Raw genomic sequence first — 22,898 nt, 5'->3', positions numbered from 1 at the left:
AAGTGCAGCAGAAGATGGAGGATCACAAGCGCACTGTTCCACCGGCCGGCAGTCAGGGAACAGCCTGTTTCTACTGGGTCTCCTACTGGGTCTCCTACCGGATCATGTACAGTATAGACAACGTTGTTTATCTGAATATGTGAACTAAGTTACAGCAAACATTTGTGTTGTCAGTATCTGTATGTTTGTGTTCACCCGGCTGGCCCTCTGCTTATGTGTGTTTATATTCCTGTGTGCCCGTCTTGATGATCACTGATGTGTCCACTTGTTGTTTTTCCTCCTAGCTGAAGTGGATGGACACAGCCTCCTTATTGACAAAGTTTCTCTGTACAAAGGCGACATCACCATCTTGGAGGTGGATGCCATCGTGAATGCAGGTAAGATCGCTATGTCGCAGGAGTCTGAGAGACCAACAGTTGAAACGCACAAGCTGTTTGTTGTGTTATTCCGCCCTCTAGTGCTCAGAGTTGAGAAGTGGTTCTTTTTCTCAAACGGGTTGAACGGTCAGGTGACAGACAGAAACACCTGTGGTGTTTGTCTAGTTTGTCTTAACTGCTGATGTACCTTTGTCGCTCTGTATCAAAGTGTGACCTTGTGCGAAGGCTCAATGTTGTTAGAGGGTGTAGACGTTGTTTGCCGTAAAAGTGGGACTCAAACAAGGACATCTAGGGAGTCAGGTGGCTGAGCGGTTAGGGAATCAGCCTAATAATCAGAAGGGTGTCAGTTCGACACGTTGTGTCCCTGGGCAAGGCACTTCACCCTACTTGCCTTGGGGGAATGTCCCTGTACACACTGTAAGTCGCTCTGGATAAGAGCGACTGCTAAATGAATAATTTAAATGTAAACAAGGGAGAACTGGGGCAAGGTCAGGTATGTCGTCACATCTAATCACAAAGGCAAACAATCTTCTAATTGACAAACCTTTTGTCTTAGAACAAAACTACTGTGTCAACTTCACCCAGTGACATCTTTCCTCAGTCTAACGTACACAGAGACAAAACACTAAGCCAGCTGGTTTATTGTTTAAGGGTAATTACAGGTTGTAATTAGTACGTATTTATTACAGATGCGCTTGTAAATGATCTCATCACAATGCTAATATCCTATCAATGACTGCTGGGACTGAATGGAAGGGTCATTTACAGGCGGTTTCCAAACATTTCCTGCGCTGGCATTCTGTTTCTTCAGCAGATTTCCTACAGGTGGTGGCAGAGATTAGAAAAAACAATGACTTTCTGCTCTATTGCTATTCACCATCATCTGCACAACAAAGAGCTTTTACAAAGGCGAGGAACCTTGTAGGAGAAAGAAACCAAGCGTTTTGCAAATACTGTGACACCCTCACAAACCTATTGTAATACAAGTGTGATATGGTTGAGTACGGTATATAAGCAGTGTACACGGTTTATTTAAATGAAACCTGCACAGACTGCTTGGGATGAACAAAGGCAGTTAAATCCCATCTTTGGCAAGAGAAGTCCTCTTCTCCCAGCCTTCTCTAAGCACTGGAAAGAAATCCTACCGAAATTTTGTTCCCATCACTGATTGAATACCGGCCCACGGCATTGATGTTTATGTTAATCCACGTGGGGTCACGGAGGTTTAGGAGGTCAGTCTAGATTCAAAAGATTCTGTCAGGAGGTCGGAATATCGACTCATTAGAAATGCAGTTTTTTTCCGTCACGCTGAAGCTTTTTGTTTGGCATTTGCATACTGGAGCCAACAGGGCGCTCAGAGGACAGGGCGCTCAGATGACAGGGCGCTCAGAGGACAGGGCGCTCAGAGGACAACGGGGCGCTCAGAGGACAGGGCGCTCAGAGGACAGGGCGCTCAGAGGACAGGGCGCTCAGAGGACAGGGCGCTCAGAGGACAGGGCGCTCAGAGGACAGGGCGCTCAGAGGACAACAGGGCGCTCAGAGGACAGTGCGCTCAGAGGACAGTGCGCTCAGAGGACGGGGCGCTCAGAGGACGGGGCGCTCAGAGGACAACAGGGCGCTCAGAGGACGGGGCGCTCAGAGAACAACAGGGCGCTCAGAGGACAACAGGGCGCTCAGAGGACAACAGGGCGCTCAGAGGACAACAGGGCACTCAGAGGACGGGGCTGCTCAGAGGACGGGGCTGCTCAGAGGACGGGGCTGCTCAGAGGACGGGGCTGCTCAGAGGACGGGGCTGATCAGAGGACGGGGCTGCTCAGAGGACAGGGCGCTCAGAGGACAGGGCGCTCAGAGGACAGGGCGCTCAGAGGACAGGGCGCTCAGAGGACAGGGCGCTCAGAGGACAGGGCGCTCAGAGGACAGGGCGCTCAGAGGACAGGGCGCTCAGAGGACAGGGCGCTCAGAGGACAGGGCGCTCAGAGGACAGGGCGCTCAGAGGACAGGGCTGAGGGGGGCTGCTCGTATAGTTGACCTCCCTGGCTGGATGGGAAGGTTCTCTCCTTAGTTGGACTTTCATGGGCAGATAAACATTTACCCACTCCAGGCACAAATGTGCCTGGAGTGGGTAAATGGTAAATTGGTCCGCGTGTCTGCAATCTTCGCTTGTCTGCGCAGGGACAAAAACAGCCTTGCACGACCTGAGGACTTCTAAACGGTCAGGTTTCACTGAAAGAGCATCAAGGTTTTCACCTGTCAACAACAGACAGACGTGTCCGTTTTTGAAAACCTCACAAAACTTTAGTTAAACCCATTTTCCCAGCGGACTTCTTGATTGGTGTCTTTACAGAGCTGCTTTTGTAGAGCTTCCCACAGCTTGAGAGGATGTCAGGGTGCTTTATATTCCCCATTAAAGTTTAATTATCAGGCTCATTGAGTTTCTAATTCTTCCTTAATTCTGTTTGGACTGAGGTTAGACAGGACGTGCTCAAACTGTCACCTGGGCATGACTCGAGGACAGAGGACAGGGCAGTGGGGTGGGGCTGGAGGGCCTGGCAGGGGGGGGGAAGCAGACATGATACTTCCACACCTGCTGCCTGGATATAACCACTACTAAGGGGCAGGGGTGTGGGGTATGGGGGGTATGTAAGGGGGCAGGGGTGTGGGGTACGCGGGGTATGTAAGGGGGCAGAAGTGTGGGTGGAGCGTAGAGCATCACTATCTTCCTGACGTTAGTTCCTGGTTACTCAAACCCCCCCCACACACCCTGTCTCCCTCACTCTCCTGTCACTCTCCCACATCACTCTGATTTCTCACATTTATTCTCTTTCTTTCTTTTTCTTTTCCCTCCTCAAACAGTAACAAAACAACAGACTTACCGATCCACAAGGTTTCAGTGTAAGAGACATACATCTGAAAAATACATAATTGTGTTATTAGTTTTTGGGTTTAGGCAAGCTTTAGAAACAGTTTGACACTTTGTCTCTCCTCAGCTCAACCGAGATTTGATAAATCTACTAGGAAATTCCTGTGATTGCTAATCCGTGTGTGTTTAGAGGTTTATCTGATGGGATTTGGCTCCTAGCGGTGCGGGATAGACAGAGCATCTTTTGGGTCCAACCGTGAAACGGCACTCACACGGGATTACAGTTAATCCATGTCATTTTCTTTGCCTTTGGATCTCAAACACAATTTAATGCTGCCCATCACCCTCCTTCCCCGTTGTCTTCCATGAGCAGTTCAAGCTCCGTTCCCCTGCGTGGCGCTTGGTTCACGCCCCTGCGTGGCGCTTGGTTCACGCCCCTGCGTGACGCTTGGTTCACGCCCATGCGTGGCGCTTGGTTCACGCCCCTGCGTGGAGCTCGTAAAAACAGCAGTGTGAAGTCTAGAGGACGGGTCTTCCTGATGACTGCTGTAATTATAGCGAGAGGTTGACACGAGCTGTATTACCCGTCGTAAACCTCTCCCGTCGCTTGATGCAGTAGGTTTTTTCTTCCCAGAGCCGATTTAGTGTAGAGGGCATCTGGTTATGGACTCCATAAAGAACACACAGGTTTAGTGGCCAGAACAGGTTCATGGAGGCCATTGGTATTCTGCTAGGCAGCCAGCCATGTAGCGGGCATCACTTCTTTCAGTATTAGTGACCCATAGACGGCATGAGACCACGATTCACACTAGGAGTCTGACTGCTGTGAGACATGCTGGGGGATCTCAAGTGTTTACAGGTTGAGACAATCAGGAGCGCTGGAATACAGTTGTTTGTTGCAGGTGTGATTGCATCTTTATTGGCTTGGGTATATTGATTTGATTTTGGTGTGTGGGTCTGTATGACGATGTTCTTGACAAAGCAAGGACGTTTTTATTAGTGGGGCTGTTTTTCCTTTGATTGCCTGTTCTGTGGGCAATACCAGTCAGCATGAAATTAAATCCGAACATAGCAATTAATTTCCTACAAAGTCTCCCTGCAACTTGTGCGTAGTGAGTCTTTCTAAGCAGACCAAATTAGTTTTTAAATCACTTTCTGGCTGACCGGTTATTGTTTCTTGGAAATACATTTCTTGTCAGGGCGGTTAATTGTTATAGAAACTGACATCAGCATTAATAGGTGTAGAAACGTAAGCTGCTGTCAGGTAAGGCTGTCACAAGGGCTCTCCTGGAATGAGAAAATGGAACAAACAACTTTGGAGAGAATTTTCTTAATTAAAACCCCCCCCCAGACAGGATAAGGCGATGTGTTGACAGCTTCCTGTTATGGAAATACTGTGATGCAGAGTGTAGCTGTGGTGAAGCAGGCCGCACAAGCAGCCACTAGCAGGTGAGAGGACAGGTGAATGAGGTAGTGCTGTTTGACGTCTACCTGAGCCAGGAGGAGCTACGAGGCTACAGGAAGAGTGACGGCCCCCAGTCCTCCTGTAAAGGTTACGTCAGTATAGTGTCACAGGAGCCTGTCTGCCTGTCTGTCTTTCTGCCTGTTTGCCTGTCTGTCTTTCTGCCTGTCTGTCTAACTATCTCTGTCTGTCTGCCTGTCTGTGTGCCTGTCTGTGTGCCTGTCTGTGTGCCTGTCTGTGCGCCTGTCTGTGTGCCTGTCTGCCTGTCTGCCTGTCTGTCTGCCTGTCTGTCTGTCAGTCTGTCTCTCACTTCATCAGATCGTCTGTAGGACCCGTCTACAGCGTTCCCTTCCAGTGTGATTGTTTGCTGATTGTGTGATTCAGCTCTGTGATTTGGGCTTGTGTTCACCTGTATCATTATACCTGTCTGGGCTACCATGTCCCAAGTCTCAAGATTCATGTCTGGGCTGGCTATGGAAGGGCAGGATATATCATTCAATTCAATTCGAATCAAAAAACTGTATTGATCCCTGAGGGGGAATTCTTGGAAGCAGGCCTAGTAAAAGACATATGATAACATCAAGACAATAGATGATAAACGAACAGTGGCAGCAATGCAGAGACTGTACAGAACACAGCAGTCACCATAGGTGACAGCATTGCAGAGACTGTACAGAACACAGCAGGCACCATAGGGGACAGCATTGCAGAGACTGTACAGAACACAGCAGTCACCATACAGTAACAGTATTGCAGAGACTGTACAGAACACAGCAGTCACCATACAGTAACAACATTGCAGAGACTGTACAGAACACAGCAGGCACCATAGGTGACAGCATTGCAGAGACTGTACAGAACACAGCAGTCACCATACAGTAACAGCATTGCAGAGACTGTACAGAACCCAGCAGGCACCATACGTGACAGTGGCAGTGAGCATGTAACGGCTATCACACGTCCAACAGTGATAATAAATATGAGATTCTGAAAGCCTTCAGGCCTAGAGGATCATTATGCACCACTCTCTTCTTCGCAGCGGCTCCTAGACTTCGTGGCTAGGAGCTCTGTATTGGCTTGGTGTCCAGGCTGTGATGCAGTCCAGGCTTTCTCCATTACATTCTGACAAGCTGGACAGGCTGGTGGGCTCACACGGTCCCACGAGGGTAGACTGTCTATCTGTTTCTCCTCCAACCCCCTCCTCCCTCCCACACTCACCCAGTGTGATATCTTCTTCTGTGACAGCCCTCTACAGTACAGGTCTGGTAGAAACTCCCTCTCTCTCTCACTGTCTCTCTGTCTCTCCTTCTCTACACACACACACACACACACACACACACACACACACACACACACACACACACACACACACAGATACATGCTCACTGTACTACAGGAAGGCTTGGCCAGGGAGGGTAACTGCTTGTGCAAACTTGTGATTGTTGCACCAGGAATGAGAATCGATCCCTGTGGCTAAGAGAAGTTGCTGCTCTGCTGAACAGTGAAATGACTGCAGAGACAGGAGGAGCCCACACCAACAGAAGCCTGGTTAATAGCATCAGCTCAACAACCCACCAAAGATATACTGTGCTGGGACACATGGAGGGGTCTTTCCAATTTTGTGTGTTGGTACAAGCACTCACACACACACACACACACACACACACACACACACTGTGTCAATGTTAGTGTCAGCATACCTCCAATATCTATGATGCATCAACTTTATGCTGCAGCACACACAGATATAGACACACACACAGATATAGACACACACACACACAGATATAGACACACACACACAGATATAGACACACACACACAGATATAGACACACACACACACACACAGATATAGACACACATCCCACCCAGGAGTCAAGAGAGGGAGAGACATGGATGCACAGCACCCAGCCTGGTGTTCATAAAGACACCCTGGTGAGGTGAGAGCAGCTCCTGATTCGTCCACTCTCCCCCCCAGACGTCCACTCTCCCCCCCAGACGTCCACTCTCCCCCCCAGACGTCCACTCTCCCCCCCAGACGTCCACTCTCCCCCCCAGACGTCCACTCTCCCCCCCAGACGTCCACTCTCCCCCCCAGACGTCCACTCTCCCCCCCAGACGTCCACTCTCCCCCCCAGACGTCCACTCTCCCCCCCAGACGTCCACTCTCCCCCCCAGACGTCCACTCTCCCCCCCAGACGTCCACTCTCCCCCCCAGACGTCCACTCTCCCCCCCAGACGTCCACTCTCCCCCCCAGACGTCCACTCTCCCCCCCAGACGTCCACTCTCCCCCCCAGACGTCCACTCTCCCCCCCAGACGTCCACTCTCCCCCCCAGACGTCCACTCTCCCCCCCTCCCTGACAGAACAAAAGTCATCCCAGCAGAAGCGGCTCTCTGTCTGACCGCCATCGACCTGGCATCCCTGTTTCTCCTCCCTCTCCTCCCCCTCCTCCCTCCTCCCTCTCCTCTCTCTCCTCCCCCTCCTGCCCTCCTTTCCCCTCCTGCTCCCACTTTCTGAAGAGAGCACTTTGACAACTCCCTCCATTTCGCCTCCTTCACTCTGGTCCCCATCCATCAGGGTCTTGAGTGATTGGGAGAGCGCTGAGACAGGGCCGGAGAACGAGGGGGGAGTAGGGAGAGGGAGGGAGAGAGAGAGGGAGGGGGAGAGAGAGGGAGGGGGGGGGGGAGAGAGGGTTTGTCTTAAAACACAAATAGACTCCCTCTCGAGATCCTCCCTCCGTTACAAATACTCAGCACTGCTGTCAGGAACACTTACATCCAGAGGATGCTTGTAATTTGTGCTAATAGGTGATAATGCCATTATAAGATGCTTATGAACATGAATATGTCTTAAGAATATACTGTATGCGTTGATAGTATTTGTAAGGGTTAGGCCTAGGGATGGGCAGTGGCAGTTCTAGACACATTTTACGGGGGGGGCCAAGGTGGGGCCAGTGTTTAATCAGAGGGGCACAATAAAAAGAAAAACAAATTATATTTTAATATTAAATACTCTAATTTAGCTTTACATTTAAATCATACAAGCGTTTATTTTGTACATAAAGTTTCAATTGAAACAATGAGGTAGGGCCATCAAAAATGTGAAATTAAATATAGTAGAACAATGCTGCACAATGTGGGTATGGATTTGGAGGGGGGGGCAGGGACATTTTACAGGGGCCCTGGCCCCTGTAGGCCCCCGTGTAGAACCGCCACTGGGGATGGAGTTAGGGATGGGAGTTAGTGTTATCGCAAGATGAGATGACCGTCAGTTAATAGGTAATGAGGCCTTTATAAGATGCTTATGAACATGAATATGTGCTTACTAAGGCATTGTTTTATAACTAACGTTGATGACAAGCACCGGGATCTAAAGTATTATCCCAGTGTCCTTCCCCTGCATCTGAATGTTTCATAAGACAACAAGAAATCTCACAATTAACATCTGCACTGAGTTTATTAATCCTGTTCAGTAATTTGAATTGGTTATCCACGTCCCCAGTTCTCAGGGTGCTGTGTGTGTTGGGTAGAGAGATATCATGTTCTCAGGGTGCTGTGTGTGTTGGGTAGAGAGATATCATGTTCTCAGGGTGCTGTGTGTGTTGGGTAGAGAGATATCATGTTCTCAGGGTGCTGTGTGTGTTGGGTAGAGAGATATCATGTTCTCAGGGTGCTGTGTGTGTTGGGTAGAGAGATATCATGTTCTCAGGGTGCTGTGTGTGTTGGGTAGAGAGATATCATATTCTCAGGGTTCTGTGTGTGTTGGGTAGAGAGATATCATGTTCTCAGGGTGCTGTGTGTGTGGGGTAGAGAGATATCATGTTCTCGACAGCTCTCCATAGAGATATTGACATAGCATACTGTCTTAGCAGACTGTGTGAATGGCCCACAACATGAAGTGGGTGTTTGTTAATGGTAAGTCAATATCCACCGTGTCATACGCAGAAGAATGAAAGAACCTTTTGTATCCTGAAGGAGGTAGCGTTTTCACCGAACAGGTGTGCTAGCAGCAAGGCTCGCTGGGCTGGGCTTGCTTGCTCTGGAGACGACCTGTAGGGGGCGCTGTGGTTCCACCGCTGGATCCCTGAGAGGAAGGTACACTGTACTGAAACTGACTGATTGAGAAGCTACTGGGTGAATTTTAAAAACCCTCTCTTTCTCTCTCCCGTCCGTCCACCCACATAGTTGTGTAGCATCGCCTGGGTGAGGTCAGGAAATCCCAGAACGTTCCCTGTGTGTGGAGGCTTGGACCTGCCCCAGGGACCCAGCGAGCTGCAGCTCTGTCACACTGACAGTCAGGAGGAAACACAGAATAGGAGGACACACACATTCCTACAAGGGTGCTCTGTGCAACTTGCAAGTTTGGCCGCTATGCTAGTGAGTGAAGGAATGAGGGTGCAAGTGAGGGCTGCTGTGCATGTCTGAGGGGAGAAAGGGAGAGAGTCAAGGGAGACAGTCAGGGAGAGGGGGAGAGAGTCAAGGGAGAGAGTCAGGGAGAGAGTGAGAGGGGGAGAGGGGGAGAGAGTCAAGGGAGAGAGTCAGGGAGAGAGTGAGAGGGGGAGAGGGAGAGAGAGTCAAGGGAGAGAGTCAGGGAGAGAGGGAGAGAGAGAGGGAGAAAGGGAGGGAGAGGGAGAAAGGGAGGGAGAGGGAGGGAGGGAGGGATGGAGGGGGGGGGAGAAAGGGAGGGAGAGAGGGAGGGAGGGAGAGAGACGGAGAGGGAGGGAGGGGGAGGGAGAGAGAGAGAGAGACAGATCCTTGTTTTTCCGCCTGTGGAGGAGAGTCTGAGGGGTGGGAATCCACCCTCTCAGTTTGGATGTGCACAATCCCTCCGCAGTCTTCCCCGCAGTCAGCCTCTCATCGGCTGCTCCTCCAGCCTCCACAATACCCCTCTCTCAGAGCCGGTTCACTCTCAGTGCCTCCATTCTTCCCTCACCCGTTGTGTTCTCCCGCACTCCTCCATTTTTTTGGCAGCTAATCACTAGCCTGTGGATGATGTTAAACCTTTGTTAAGACATGTGAAGGCAAGCCATCAGTACGCAGGGCCCAGAGAAGTGTTGTGCCAGAGCAGAATCACAGATGAGGCACTTAGTCACTGGGCTGTGGTGACACGGTTCTCCATAGTGGCTCCCAGCCTTCTGGGTGTAATGGGCAGCACACTGCTACAAATAGGTGCGATTTATAAAACACACTTTACAATAGGGAGAGGTTATTTGCCTCTTAAGTATGCAATCTTCTCGACCCTGGAAACCCTGTTTAACGTCCTTTTAGCTTTTTTCTTCCCCGTGAACAATAATCGTTGCTATAGAATTAAAGTCTCGGTAATCAATGCAGCGAGGTATTTCTGGGAACGCTGTAGTTCATTGTTCGTTTATAACTTCTTCTAACTCTCTTTCATCCATCTTGATCTGGAAGCACTGTATCGCGTCCTGAAACCTTCCTCCACTTTCCACCCACCCAGCCCTCGCACACACAAGCCCCCCCCCCCTCCCACCCAGCCCACGCACACAAGCCCCCCCCCCTCCCACCCAGCCCACACACACAAGCCCCCCCCCCTCCCACCCAGCCCACGCACACAAGCCCCCCCCCCCTCCCACCCAGCCCACGCACACACAAGCCCCCCCCCCTCCCACCCAGCCCACTCACACACAAGCCCCCCCTGCCCTGTAACGGATTGCACTGTAATGTCTTTGAAGTGTGCTTTAATTAACAGTCCATAATATCTAAATGTGTGCCGCCAACCCCCACATTAACGAGTGGAATTCAGACATGTTATTTAAATTGAAATGCAATCACCTTACCCAGTGATTGTCTGAATTGTCTTCATCATCTCTCATCGCAATTAGGCGATCTGTGTATCCAGTGTTATGTAGCAAAATGTCACCCTGATGAACCAAACTGTGATCATGTTTTAATTGAACATGCCTTTCTTGCTCTGTAATCACTGAATAATAAACAATTCCTCCCGGGGAAATGTAGTGAAGTGTGCCAGCAGTAGCCTGGGTGATGGTGTTGTCCGTGGCATTGTTGTCCATGCTGTTGTGTGGTAATGAAGCAGGTACTGTTCCCCTGAAGTCACGCATGGTTATTCTGAGGTTACTACAGACTCCAGCCAGCACACAGCTCGTTATATGGCAGTGGGATTTATAAACATACACATGTTGTGTGTCAAAGGCATTCTAGCGTGTTGGAACCTCTTTTTAAAATAAATCACTATAATTTTTTCGGAGGCCAAGAGAGATTTTAGTGTTCCTCTCATCATGACTCTGTGTCTGTTCCTGCCTGTAGTACCTCTAGTGGTACCTCCGTTAGAAACAGCCTACTGTCGGCTAAACCACGATCAGCTTTCCAAGTACACCCACCATTGCAGAGACGGAATGACTGAATCATCACTGTCGTGTTGGTAATTACAGACATGGGATGTTTGACTTTCCTAAACGAACCGTTTTCTTGTCTTTCAAGGAACAGTTGGTCTGAGCAGACTCCATTTGTTTGGTTTTAATTGTAAACACTGGTTAATTAAATCGATTAATGGTCCCTTTAAGAATGTGGGGGATGAATTTGATCCTAGGGTGCTGGGAAAGACAAGAAAAGGCATGTTGGAGAGAGAGAGAGAGAGAGAGAGGGAGAGAGGGAGAAAGAGAGAGAGAGAGAGAGCAGGAAGAAGAGAGAGAAAAAGTCAGACAGACAGAAAAAGATAGTGAGTGACAGAAAGAGAAAGTGAGAGTGAGAGAGATTAATACCGCAGGGTTCAGAAGGCTACTCCACAGAGTGGATGCAGACAAGCTGATGATTGGTCATGATGTAGGAAGAGGAGCAGTGATTGGTCATGATGTAGGAAGAGGAGCAGTGATTGGTCATGTTGTAGGAAGAGGAGCAGTGAAATCTGATTTAAATGGAGTGACCTTAAACAACCTGCATTTAGTTAACCTCCTGATCTGGGGTGAGAAAATGGGATGATGGCTCCCACCATTAGCATGATGAAATGGATTAATAAGTGACTTAAGCGAGTAAGGAGCTGCTGTTATGCTGGCCTTTGGTGCAGTTGGCCATGAAAACAATTTAATCTCTTTAATAGAATCTCAGTCCTGCCTCGACAACATACAAAGGAGATTTAGGCTCCTGATAAGGTAAAGAGCTTTGTGTTGCGGTTTCCTTGTGTGGTGGGTGGCATGGGGGAGTCCAGGACGCTGGTTGGAATTCCCCCTGATCCCTCTGCCAAACACAAGAAGAGCATGACCCGTGATTTATCATCTTCAAATTTTTTTGGAGTCATTGTACTTACTGTACACACCACCGCCCCCTCATTAAAATAGAGGCATCAGATTCATGGCAGTGAATCATCTCGAAATCTCCAGCACTGGAAGACAGTCAGCACCCTGCCTGTGGATGATGGTTAATTATAGCATTATAGCAGAGGAGGGAGGGATACAGTTGGATGCCTGATGCATCTAGACAGCTACAACGTCGTTCCTTTGCAGTCCTCCTTTGATGGAAGCAGACACTCTCTCCATCTCCTCTCTGTCCTGGAAGTCCTTCTGGCGAGCAAGTGTTGATTGATTTGTTAGGATTTCATTTGCTATGAGAATGGAGAAATAGGGGGGGGAAAGAGGCAATTTCACATCTTTGTTTTCGGGGTTTTTGTTGTTGTCATGGGCTGTGCCACTCACACAGACAAACAAAGACAAGGTGCAGAAGAAAGGAGTATTTATAGGTTTACTTCCAAACCTGAGGAGGAGACTAGAGAAGGATGGAAGGAAGAGGAGGAGAAGCAGAGAGGAGAGGAGGGGGACGAGGAAGACTTGGGAAGAGAGGAAGAGGAGGACTAGGAAGACTTGGGAAGAGAGGAAGAGGAGGACTAGGAGGAGTAGATGAGGAAGAGGGGAGAAGGAGAGAGGGAGAGGGGATGAGAGGAAGACTAGGAGGAGTAGATGAGATGAGTAGGGGAGAAGGAGAGAGGGAGAGGGGATGAGAGGAAGACTAGGAGGAGTAGATGAGATGAGTAGGGGAGAAGGAGAGAGGGAGAGGGGATGAGAGGAAGACTAGGAGGAGTAGATGAGATGAGTAGGGGAGAAGGAGAGAGGGAGAGGGGATGAGAGGAAGACTAGGAGGAGTAGATGAGATGAGTAGGGGAGAAGGAGAGAGGGAGAGGGGATGAGAGGAAGACTAGGAGGAGTAGATGAGATGAGTAGGGGAGAAGGAGAGAGGGAGAGGGGATGAGAGGAAGACTAGGAGGAGTAGATGAGATGAGTAGGGGAGAAGGAGAGAGAAGGACAGAGGAGGACTCTGAGGAGGCAGTGACAGACAGGATTTAGTGTACTCTCAGCAGATTTAATTAGCCGTGTTCCCAGGATAATCATGCAGCAGGCGTCCAGGCAGCAGACTGCAGCGGGCCAGTGGGACTCCACGCCTGCATGCGGTGTGTATTGATGAAGAGTGTCAGAGGACAGGCGACTGTGTGCTTGCGTGCTTTTAGCGTGTTGGCTGTCACATCACACTGTTCGTTTTGGGGATATGTTGTGTTACACTGTGTAATAACTCTGACTGTATACTCTGGTTGTGTAAGTCTCGAAGACCAAACTCTTAGACTGTCATTACTGTTCTCCTAAGGATTGTTTAGAAAAGCATGTTTTCCCACCAACAGCTCTGAGACTTCTAAGTATGTTTTTCTAATTTGCTCCATTTCCTCAGATGGAAATATGAGTCAGAGAGGGAGTCATTTTTCTGTTCTTTGTTTGGTGTTGAGAAACTTCAAAGGCTCCCGCCTGATCCGGAGCTTTGTAGATAGCCGTGGAGCAGGTAAGCATATTACTTCATGAGGGATGTCAAACTCGAATGCCCTTGAAGCTGAAAGTCTCTCCCAGTAGCTGTGACTGATTTTGAGTCTGGCTTGCCTTTGTGGACTAACATCTTACACCTCCAAACTCAAACCATTCAACACGGACATACAGGATATAGATGGCTTGCAGGAAACTAGCTTCATGTTATTTGAAGGGCTGTGTCTACTGTGATGAAGGAGGCTCTGGTGTTAAACTGGAATAAGAAATAACATTTTGCTAGTCCAGTGGCATTTCCTTGCTCATATATGGTGTTAATGTACATGTTTATGTCTACCCAACTGCCACTGCAGACAGGCAGGGCTGAATGCAGGTGAAGTCAGGGGGGTCAGATGGCTGAGCGGTTAGGGAATCGGGCTATTAATCAGATGGTTGTTGGTTCGATTCCTGGCCGCGTAAAATGACGTTGTGTCCTTGGGCAAGGCACTTCACCCTACTTGCCTCGGGGGGAATGTCCCTGTACTTACTGTAAGTCGCTCTGGATAAGAGCGTCTGCTAAATGTAAATGTATGTGAAGATTGTTTTATTGTACATTTGTTTTGCACAACATAATATTTTTAAGACATAAGAATGTGACGATGGTCTTGACCGTGTGCCTTTGATCATGTGAGTTTGTCAGCCATGCTAATCCTACGGAGCAGTTTCGGCACCCTGGCTGGGTGTCCTGGCTGCGTGTGAGCGAGGGGAGAGGTTTAGCGTGGCAAGGCGAACCGCGCGGCTGCTCTGAGACTTATTTACCCATGACAGTAAACACACAGTAATAGCTGTGAGCAGTTTGAGTATGTGGTGCATGGCTCATAACAGCTCGAGATGGCTGGGATTCAGAGAATAGGGAAACCAACACATGTACGCACACACACACATATACACACACACATATACACACACACACATACATATACACACACACACACACACACACACTCAAAAGACATGAAAGGTTGCTTTGGCCTCTGAAGGGGCTAACGACCAACATGGCAGAATTCCATGTTTATCTCTGACTGTCAGAGTTATACTATGTAGTTGTAGTGAACTGTCTACTTGATTAGCCCCCTCATTTAGTCTGTTCACTTCCAAACATTGTGGATGGAAATCAAACTACCTCAGCATGGTAGCACACAAACCAAGTATGCAGAGCTAAAGAAATACAGAATTTATGCAAAGTAGTGTTTGAAGGATGCTGGTGGACAGCTCTGTGTGGGAGGCAGAGCGAGCCCTATCAGGATGGGCTATGAAGTCGCAACACTTTACCACAACAATTAACTTTTAATTGAAGCATTTTGCATCTTGTTTACCAAACCCTCTTGAACATACATTTTCTCTCCTTGAAACAAGAAAAGCAGCAAATAAACCATGGCTATCCAAGCCAGAGGAAGATTGTGTTTACAAATCCACCCAGACGATGTGGCACGCTAGAATGTCGTTTGTGCTCCTCCAGCGCTGCCGTGTCCACGCTCGGGCTGGTTAGAACCGGTTTCTCAAGCAGAGGAGACAAATTGTTCAACGTTGAGGAGAAGAGGTTGGTTTTGCTTGCTCCGAGAAGCACGGCTCTGGGTTAGTACGTACGGTGTGTGTGTGTGTGTGTGTGTGTGTGTGTGTGGAGAGATGCAACATAGAGAATGCCTCCCTCTGAGAGAATCATCAAGCCAAACTAGGTTTCGTCTTTCGCTCTAAACACCAGCTGCCATCTCAATCACAACCTTATGCTGTAGTGTGTCAACATTTCACCCAGGGAGCTTCTGGGTTCTGCATTTTAAATTACTTCGATATCAGCTTGTTTTGATATTTTGCCCGGTTCTCCTTTTCACTGTGAGAAACGACTGCTGTCAGTAGACCAGGGTGCTGTGGTGATTAATTTCTTGCCGATTTTGTCTCATAAATGACTTTATTTGTTCACGGCCCCTGACAATGCAGATGACAATATCCAGGCTGCTGCTAATGTCTCAATCGTCCGCTCCATTGCCTCCATGTCGTGAGGCCCATTCCCCCATTCAAGAACAGGCTGCTGGGTAATTCACACTGTACTATACCTTCATTCATGATGTTTCTCGGAAAGACTGCTGCTTGTTGATAAAGCTGTGAATGTTACTGATCAGTGAGTCTGACTCATCCTGACTAAGGCGGGCGTGTTGCACTGAGGTGTGTGTGTGTGTGTGTGTGTGGTACTGTTGAAGGAGGACTGTTAAAGGTGGTGTGTGTTTGATGGTGATGTGTTTCATGTTAGAAAGCTTATTATTACAGCCCTCCTCTCATCCAGTCCTCTCCCCTCCAGTCCTCTCATCCAGTCCTCTCTCCTCCAGTCCTCTCCCCTCCAGTCCTCTCCCCTCCAGTCCTCTCCCCTCCAGTCCTCTCCCCTCCAGTCCTCTCTCCTCCAGTCCTCTCCTCCAGTCCTCTCCTCCAGTCCTCTCCCCTCCAGTCCTCTCCCCTCCAGTCCTCTCCCCTCCAGTCCTCTCTCCTCCGGTCCTCTCTCCTCCAGTCGTCCTCTCCTCCAGTCCTCCTCTCCTCCAGTCCTCTCCTCCAGTCCTCCTCTCCTCCAGTCCTCTCTCCTCCAGTCCTCTCTCCTCCAGTCCTCTCCCCTCCAGTCCTCCTCTCCTCCAGTCCTCTCTCCTCCAGTCCTCTCTCCTCCAGTCCTCTCCCCTCCAGTCCTCTCCCCTCCAGTCCTCTCCCCTCCAGTCCTCTCCCCTCCAGTCCTCTCCCCTCCAGTCCTCTCTCCTCCAATCCTCTCCCCTCCAGTCCTCTCTCCTCCAATCCTCTCCTCCCAGAAGGACTTCCACCATGATGACTGATCAATCTCCAGCTGTAATTCGATCCGTTCTCAACCTAGTTTGTGAAAATCCCAGAGTAACTCATGATAAGATGTCTTAAAAATAATCCCTTATCAATATCCAATTCATATTTCATTAAATCCTCAAATGAATAGGCTTATCTCTCCATTTAAGAAGTGCATTTAATAACCCGGGTTCTCGAGACTGGCGCCGGTCTCTGGGCAGGTGAGATGGACTTTCTGGTGAAGTGCGTCTCTTTTAAACCCTGTTGCCTGAATGTAGGCGATCTCACCACTCCCTTATTCATGTCTTCTCTGAGGGAGCTTTATTAAAGAGCCCTGGTGTTGTCTGTGTGAGCAGTGGAAACAGCCTGATGCATATTACTCACTCCTCTGAGAGGGAGGGGAGGTGGAGGGAGGGAGGGAGGTGGAGGGAGGGTGGGTGGGTGGGTGGGTGGTTGGAGGAAGGGAGGGAGGGAGGGAGGGAGGGGGGTGGGTGGAGGGAGGGAGGGAGGGAGGGAGAGAGGTGGGTGGAGGGAGGGAGGGAGGGAGAGAGGGGTATAGTATGGAGAAAGGGGAGGGGGAGAGTCAGGGGGGGAGAAAGAGAGGGAGGGAGCGGAGGGTGTGGGAGAGTCGGAGGAGGGAGGGGGGGCAGGGAGGGAGGGGGAGGGAGTGGAGGGGGGGGTGGAGAGAGGGAAGGAGGGGGAGATGCATCCACACACTGTGTTGCACAGCCTGATTCCTTGGTTACTGCTCCCAGAATGCAGAGAGAGGCCTTGAAAGCCTCTGTGCTGCTGGGAGATTAATCATCATAAAAGGCAACAGGCCTGTAGTACTTCTCTAAAAACCGGCGCCTGGAAACGTCCGTGGCTCTGAGCCGCGCAGGGCCGGAGATCAGGGAAGCCTACGTGTATTCCCCTTCCTTCTGCTTTCCTTCCACGCGGAGTCGAGGCGCATTCGAGACGAAGATACAGGCTGTTCTTAAAGACAAGCTTGGAGCGGTATTGTATTTAGTACCCCACCGATAATATCATTTGACTGACATGTATGGAGAGACCGCGGTCTGCAGCTGTTTTTGCCTTTTATGGAAGTGGAGTTTGGCACCTTGAGTCAGCCGTGTTACAGAGTCTAGAAAGGACATCTTTTATTCAAAACGGGAGAAGGTGAAGAAAGTTTCCAGGAAAACCAGGAAAGAGGATGTTGAAATGTTGTTACAGTCACCTTTACATACCCTCACACGTACACATGCAAGGATGGATACACACACACACACACTAACAGTGTTCCCCACACACAGTTTCCTGTGAAGTGTATTCGTCAGAGACACACACTAGGTCAGATCTGGATTCCATTAGGGAAATGCCCTGATTATAATTAGCGTTTAACAGATTCCTCTTCACGTTCTCCCTCTGATTGCATTGTTATTGCACAAAAGCAAGACGGATGATCTTCTATTTGATGCTGTGCTCCTTTTCAATGAAGGGGATTTTCTGGGTCTGTGGCTGTGTCTGGGTGTGTGTGTGTGTGTGTGTGTCTGGGTGTGTGTGTGTGTGTGTGTGTGTGGTAGGAAGCCACCTGAGGTTCTGAGGGTGGATAAGTGAACACTAAAGAGTCTGTTTGAATAACGCAGGGACCGTGAAAGAAGTACTGAGAGGTAGTTCTCTCCCTCGCTTCTGGGGTTAGTTTAATAACTGTAAGATTTGTCTTTGTTTGATATCTGTGTCGTGTCTTGTGATGCAACCTCGTTGTTTAGATCAGTAGTTTCCCGTATAGTTTCATATCGTTTTACAATATATGTTGTATCGTTTTACAAGATAGGGAGGCGACATCAGTAAATGTGTTTCATCCCAAAGGTGAGAGACCTGATTTATTAAGTAGTTCCTACTGAGCCACACAGGAGGCCAAACAAGGTTGTAATTAGCGTTTTTCCACCATGGCCGGATGAATAACCATTTATTGCAATGGCCATGGGGAGACAGGATATTTTACACATTCATTTATTCATTTCTGATGGTGAGGTTGTCTCCTCCCAGTCAGGGCCACAGCAAGGAGCCAGGATGGGGAAGATGAATACCCCATAGCTCCGCTCCCCAGACATTACTAAACGAGCAGACTGGCAGTTTACTGCCACCTCTCAACGTAACCTGCATGTTTTATAGATGAGGAAACTCTCGCTAACCGTCGGAGAGTGAAGGCTCTGTTCCGACGCAGGTAGTGTCATGGCTGCTCACTAAAACTAAGACAAGACTTGTTGGTTTTCAGGTGTTTATGGTTGCGTGCCGTGTCCCTGCTCTCTCGCTGTCCCGGCCCACACAATAAGGAGAAAAGGCTTCCGGTTCGGAGGTTTGATTGAACGTTGAGGCTTTTATTACATTAGCTGAGAATCTCTCTCCATCAGGCTGAAACAGAGCCAGAGTGGTTTCTGACTCAAACAGAAATCAAAGGGAAAATGAGTCGGAGCTCTACAGGAGAGTGAGAGAGAGATAGTCCCCTCACCCACCTGCACTGACCTTCAGAGCTACTTACCTTTTATTTCAGAGCTGTTGTCTGTCTGTGAGGAAGCCTTTTATGAGGCTGTATTGTGGCGTGCTTGTTTGCGCTGTGCAGACTGAGGGAAGTGTGTTGAAAGCCCGGGCTATGGAGGCGGACTCGTGGCCCAGGTCGTGTGAGCACCATTTTGTTCTCCTGTTCCCCTCAACTCTGACTTTGTGTAGGTCGACAGCATGACCAGGGCTTTCAACACCACAGCTCACCGTCCTGCTCCCTCTGCCTCTGCGCCTGTGAGTGTGTGAGTGTGTGTGAGTGTGTGTGTGAGTGTGTGTGAGTGTGTGTGTGTGTGTGTGTGAGTGTGTGTGTGTGTGTGTGTGTGAGTGTGTGTGTGTGTGTGTGTGTGTGTGGCTCAGGTGTGAGGGGGCAGGTGTCACACGCCTGTGCTGCCCTCAGGGACCAGGGGGGAGAAAGAGGAGAGCTGCTGCCCCCCTCCCCCCTGCCCCACACCAGCCCCAGGGCACCAAACACACCCTCACACAGCCCGCCCCCCCTCCTCCGTAACCCAATAGGCCGCTTCACACAGCCCTCAATATCTCAGCACCTTCCCAGGGTGAAAAATCTCTCACACCCGCCAGCTCCCCAGGAAGTTGACCCAACGGAGCAGGTCATCACTCCGAGACAAAGAGATTCTTATCGGGCCGGGCGGCGCTCTCTCTCTCACACCACCCCTCCTCACCCCCCCTCACCCCTCCTCACCCCCCCTCACCCCCCCCTCACCCCTCGGACTGTGAGCGATGACTTCTCTGAAACTTAATATCAGTGATATAATCTAGGTGCTTCTCTCACCCCTCTCAGGATTGAGAGGGGTGTCGTTAAAAATTACCATCAGGCCCTCTGGGTTGATGGAGGGTGCCTTAAGGGGGGGACCACGACCAGTTTGGTGCCATTAGGTGGTTGTAACACAAGACTGAAAGAGAGGGGGGGGAGGAGGGGAGGATAGAGAGGCGAGAATGGAGGCTAATGCTCCTACACTCATGTTCTCTTTTCCCTCAAGACATCCAGCGGCAGAGACTAATTCCAAGCTAACCGCTTGTGCTATCCATGACTTTTTTCTGTAAACTGTTTTGCATTTTTGCCATTTTTCTAACTTTCTCTGCTCCCAGCTAGGAGAAAGAATCGTCTCGGATAATATAAAGTCTTAATAGCGGCATTTTATAGTGTTGAGGGAACGGGCTTTAATGCTGGTGGAGTCGAGCCATGCAGTTCAAATGCATCTTTTTGTCATTTAAAATAAAATCTTCTCAAAGTCCAGGTGAAAATGATTCTGTTGTCTGACAGTCATGTCCTTACTGATGCGTCGCTGAATCCCATCTACATGCAGCCCCGTAGAGCTCAGTCATAAAGATTTCATGAGGAGTGAATGAACTCCATCCCTAAATGCTTTAGCTATCATGCACTGCACTGTTCACTGTCAACATGCATATACTGTATGAACAGAAGAGATGTCTAACAACAGCACTGGCATAGAGGAAACTGTGAATTCCTAAAAAGATGAATCACTCCCCCCCCCTCCCTCTCTCTCTCTCTCTGTTTCTCACTAATAGTCTAATCTAACTCAGACAAAGGCATCATCTGTTCCGATGAATGCACCATCTTATCTGCCGGTCAATCAAACTACTAGTTTGCCATCAATCACTCATCCTTCCACTCATCAACCAATCAATGTGATCGTCCCTGTGATTAAACAATCAATGGAACCTGTCAATGCAGCTCCTTCTGAAACTGTCAATCCAGCGAGCCGTTTATCTGACTGATCAACCCTTTTACTCAATGGAACATCCAATTAGGAGATCCAATTTAACGACTTGATCTAATCTCATTATTCCATGCCTGCTATACCACCTGATGCTTCCATGCTGTGTCTGGTGACTGGTTCAGGGGTGGAGGTGTCAAAGCCCTCACCAGTGAGTCCTCGGGTCCGGGTGACCCGGGGGGACATTTCAGAATCTCCCTCTCCTGAGAGGTGGCTCCACATTGCCTGCACTGCTCCGTGACGAACAAGGCCGGCCGCCTTAGTCCGGAGGTGGGGCTGCGGGCTGGAGGTGGGCCGGAGGTGGGGCTGGAGGTGGGGCTGCGGGCTGGAGGTGGGGCTGCGGGCCGGAGGTGGGGCTGCGGGCCGGAGGTGGGCCGGAGGTGGGGCTGCGTTTGGTTAGCCAGGGTGAACGTCCAGATGTCAGCCCTGAGATTGAGCGTGACGTGGCGGTTGAGCTTCTCCTGGTGGGCGTGTAGAGGACCGAGGAGCTAAGCTGCTGTCCACACGGGCTCCGGACACATGGGATTAACCCCCCGCTCCGCTAGACTCCCGGCGCCCCCAAACCATTCAGGAAGGGCTGGGTTCTATTCCTCCACATCGCCATGACACCCTTCCGCTCATGTCCGCGTTCTTCCTGGCCGTCACCATCCACTCTTTGCCCTCTTGTTGCGGTCCAGTAAACATGGTGGCACGTGAACACACGCTCTGTTACGGAGTCTTGTGATGGAGAGGAGGGTTGTGGCTGTCCACATTGCTTTGCTGGTCTTTGCCGTTGTCTCTCTACCAGTAAGAGGGAGGGAAGGGAGTTGGCGGGAAAAGGCTGAAAATGACTCGTGGAATGTGGGAGGAATCCCAATGTAGACGAGATATCCCAATGTGTCCCTTGTGTTGTACTGAGACGCCATAGGTCTGAAGTATGCTATTCGCACAAGACTGTGGTGTTGTCCAGATGGGTTTAAGGAATTAACAAAACACAGGTTACAGCGCAGGTTAGGTCTACATGGAGTCTGTGGACAACATAGCATTGTGCCTCTTGAGCTGGTTGATGTGTGTTCATCTCTGTCTGAGTGATAAGCTCTGTGGGACAGATGGTGCAAATCTCTTTAACTGTGGGGGTTAAACTCTTTTGCTTTTTGCTATTTGCTTTCTCAGGTACTTTAAGAGGTATTTGTGTTTTACTGAAAGCCAGCTATATGGCTGAGTCGGTGTGAATAATTTTCTTTGTTCCATCGGCCATATGGTTGGGTAGAAGAGTCCCTGAGGACTGGTTCCAGGAGACTGGGGAGTGTGGGGGTGTCTACAGCCTCTGGACTGGGGAGTGTGGGGGTGTCTACAGCCTCTGGACTGGGGAGTGTGGGGGGGGGGGAGTGTGGGGGTGTCTACAGCCTCTGGACTGGGGAGTGTGGGGGTGTCTACAGCCTCTGGACTGGGGAGTGTGGGGGTGTCTACAGCCTCTGGACTGGTGGAGGTGGGGGGGGGGAGTGTGGGGTGTCTACAGCCTCTGGACTGGTGGAGGTGGGGGGGGGGGGAGTTTTGGGGGTGGGGTAGGGGAGGATGGGGGGAGGATAGGGGGAGGATATTAGGTGTAAGGGTGCGTGGATAGGCTCTCGAGGCGGGGGGGTGGGAGGTGGGGTGTTGGGTTTAAGGGAGCGTGGAAAGGCTTTTTTACAGAGCCTGGTCTTTATAAAAAGAACCGAGGGGAACTCAACTATACACTGAACGGTCCAGTGGCTCTCTCTCTCTCTCTCTCTCTCTCTCTCTCTCTCTCTCTCTCTCTCTCTCTCTCTCTCTCCTCTCTCTCTCTCTCTCTCTCTCTCTCTCTCTCTCTCTCTCTCTCTCCTCTCTCTCTCTCTCTCTCTCTCTCTCTCTCTCTCTCTCTCTCTCTCTCTCTCTCTCTCTCTCTCTCTCTCGCTCTCTCTCTCTCTCTCTCTCTCTCTCTCTCTCTCTCTCTCTCTCTCTCTGTGTGTCAGTCAGTCAGTCATTCTCACAGTGGGCCAGGTCGATGGACAGCTGTTGCTGTCTGCCTGCTGGAGTTGGTGGGGAAAGGGGTGGGGGCGGGGAAAGGGGCGGGCGGAGAGGGATGGAAGTTGAAGAAAATATGGTCCGAGTTATCAAAGTATGTGTAAGTTTCAGGTCAGGCCGTAAGTTTAGCTCGATGGAAGCTAGTGTCTGTCGGTAAGCACCATGACTGTCCTCACCCCCAGGGCAGCAGGCGTCATGACCTGGCCAGCTCGCCCCACGCTGCACACCTCCGTACCCTGGTGCTCAGGTGGCTGGATTGTCAGTAACAACTC

General features: G+C 50.0%; 1 protein-coding gene across 1 annotated transcript in view; it reads left to right on the top strand.

Annotated features, from left to right (window-relative positions):
- The window catches only part of macrod2 (mono-ADP ribosylhydrolase 2), a gene marked incomplete in the record, with an annotated part of 331,272 nt that overhangs the window by 3,273 nt on the left and 305,101 nt on the right, over nt 1–22,898 (top strand). The window contains 1 exon segment of the mRNA XM_067236376.1: nt 285–377. Coding sequence (XP_067092477.1) covers nt 285–377 — 93 coding nt within the window.

Source organism: Osmerus mordax, chromosome 5, assembly GCF_038355195.1.
Source record: "Osmerus mordax isolate fOsmMor3 chromosome 5, fOsmMor3.pri, whole genome shotgun sequence".
NCBI classification, from domain to species: Eukaryota; Metazoa; Chordata; class Actinopteri; order Osmeriformes; family Osmeridae; genus Osmerus; species Osmerus mordax.
The sequence above is the reverse complement of the archived record's forward strand: the minus strand, read 5'-3'. Positions and strand labels throughout refer to the sequence as shown.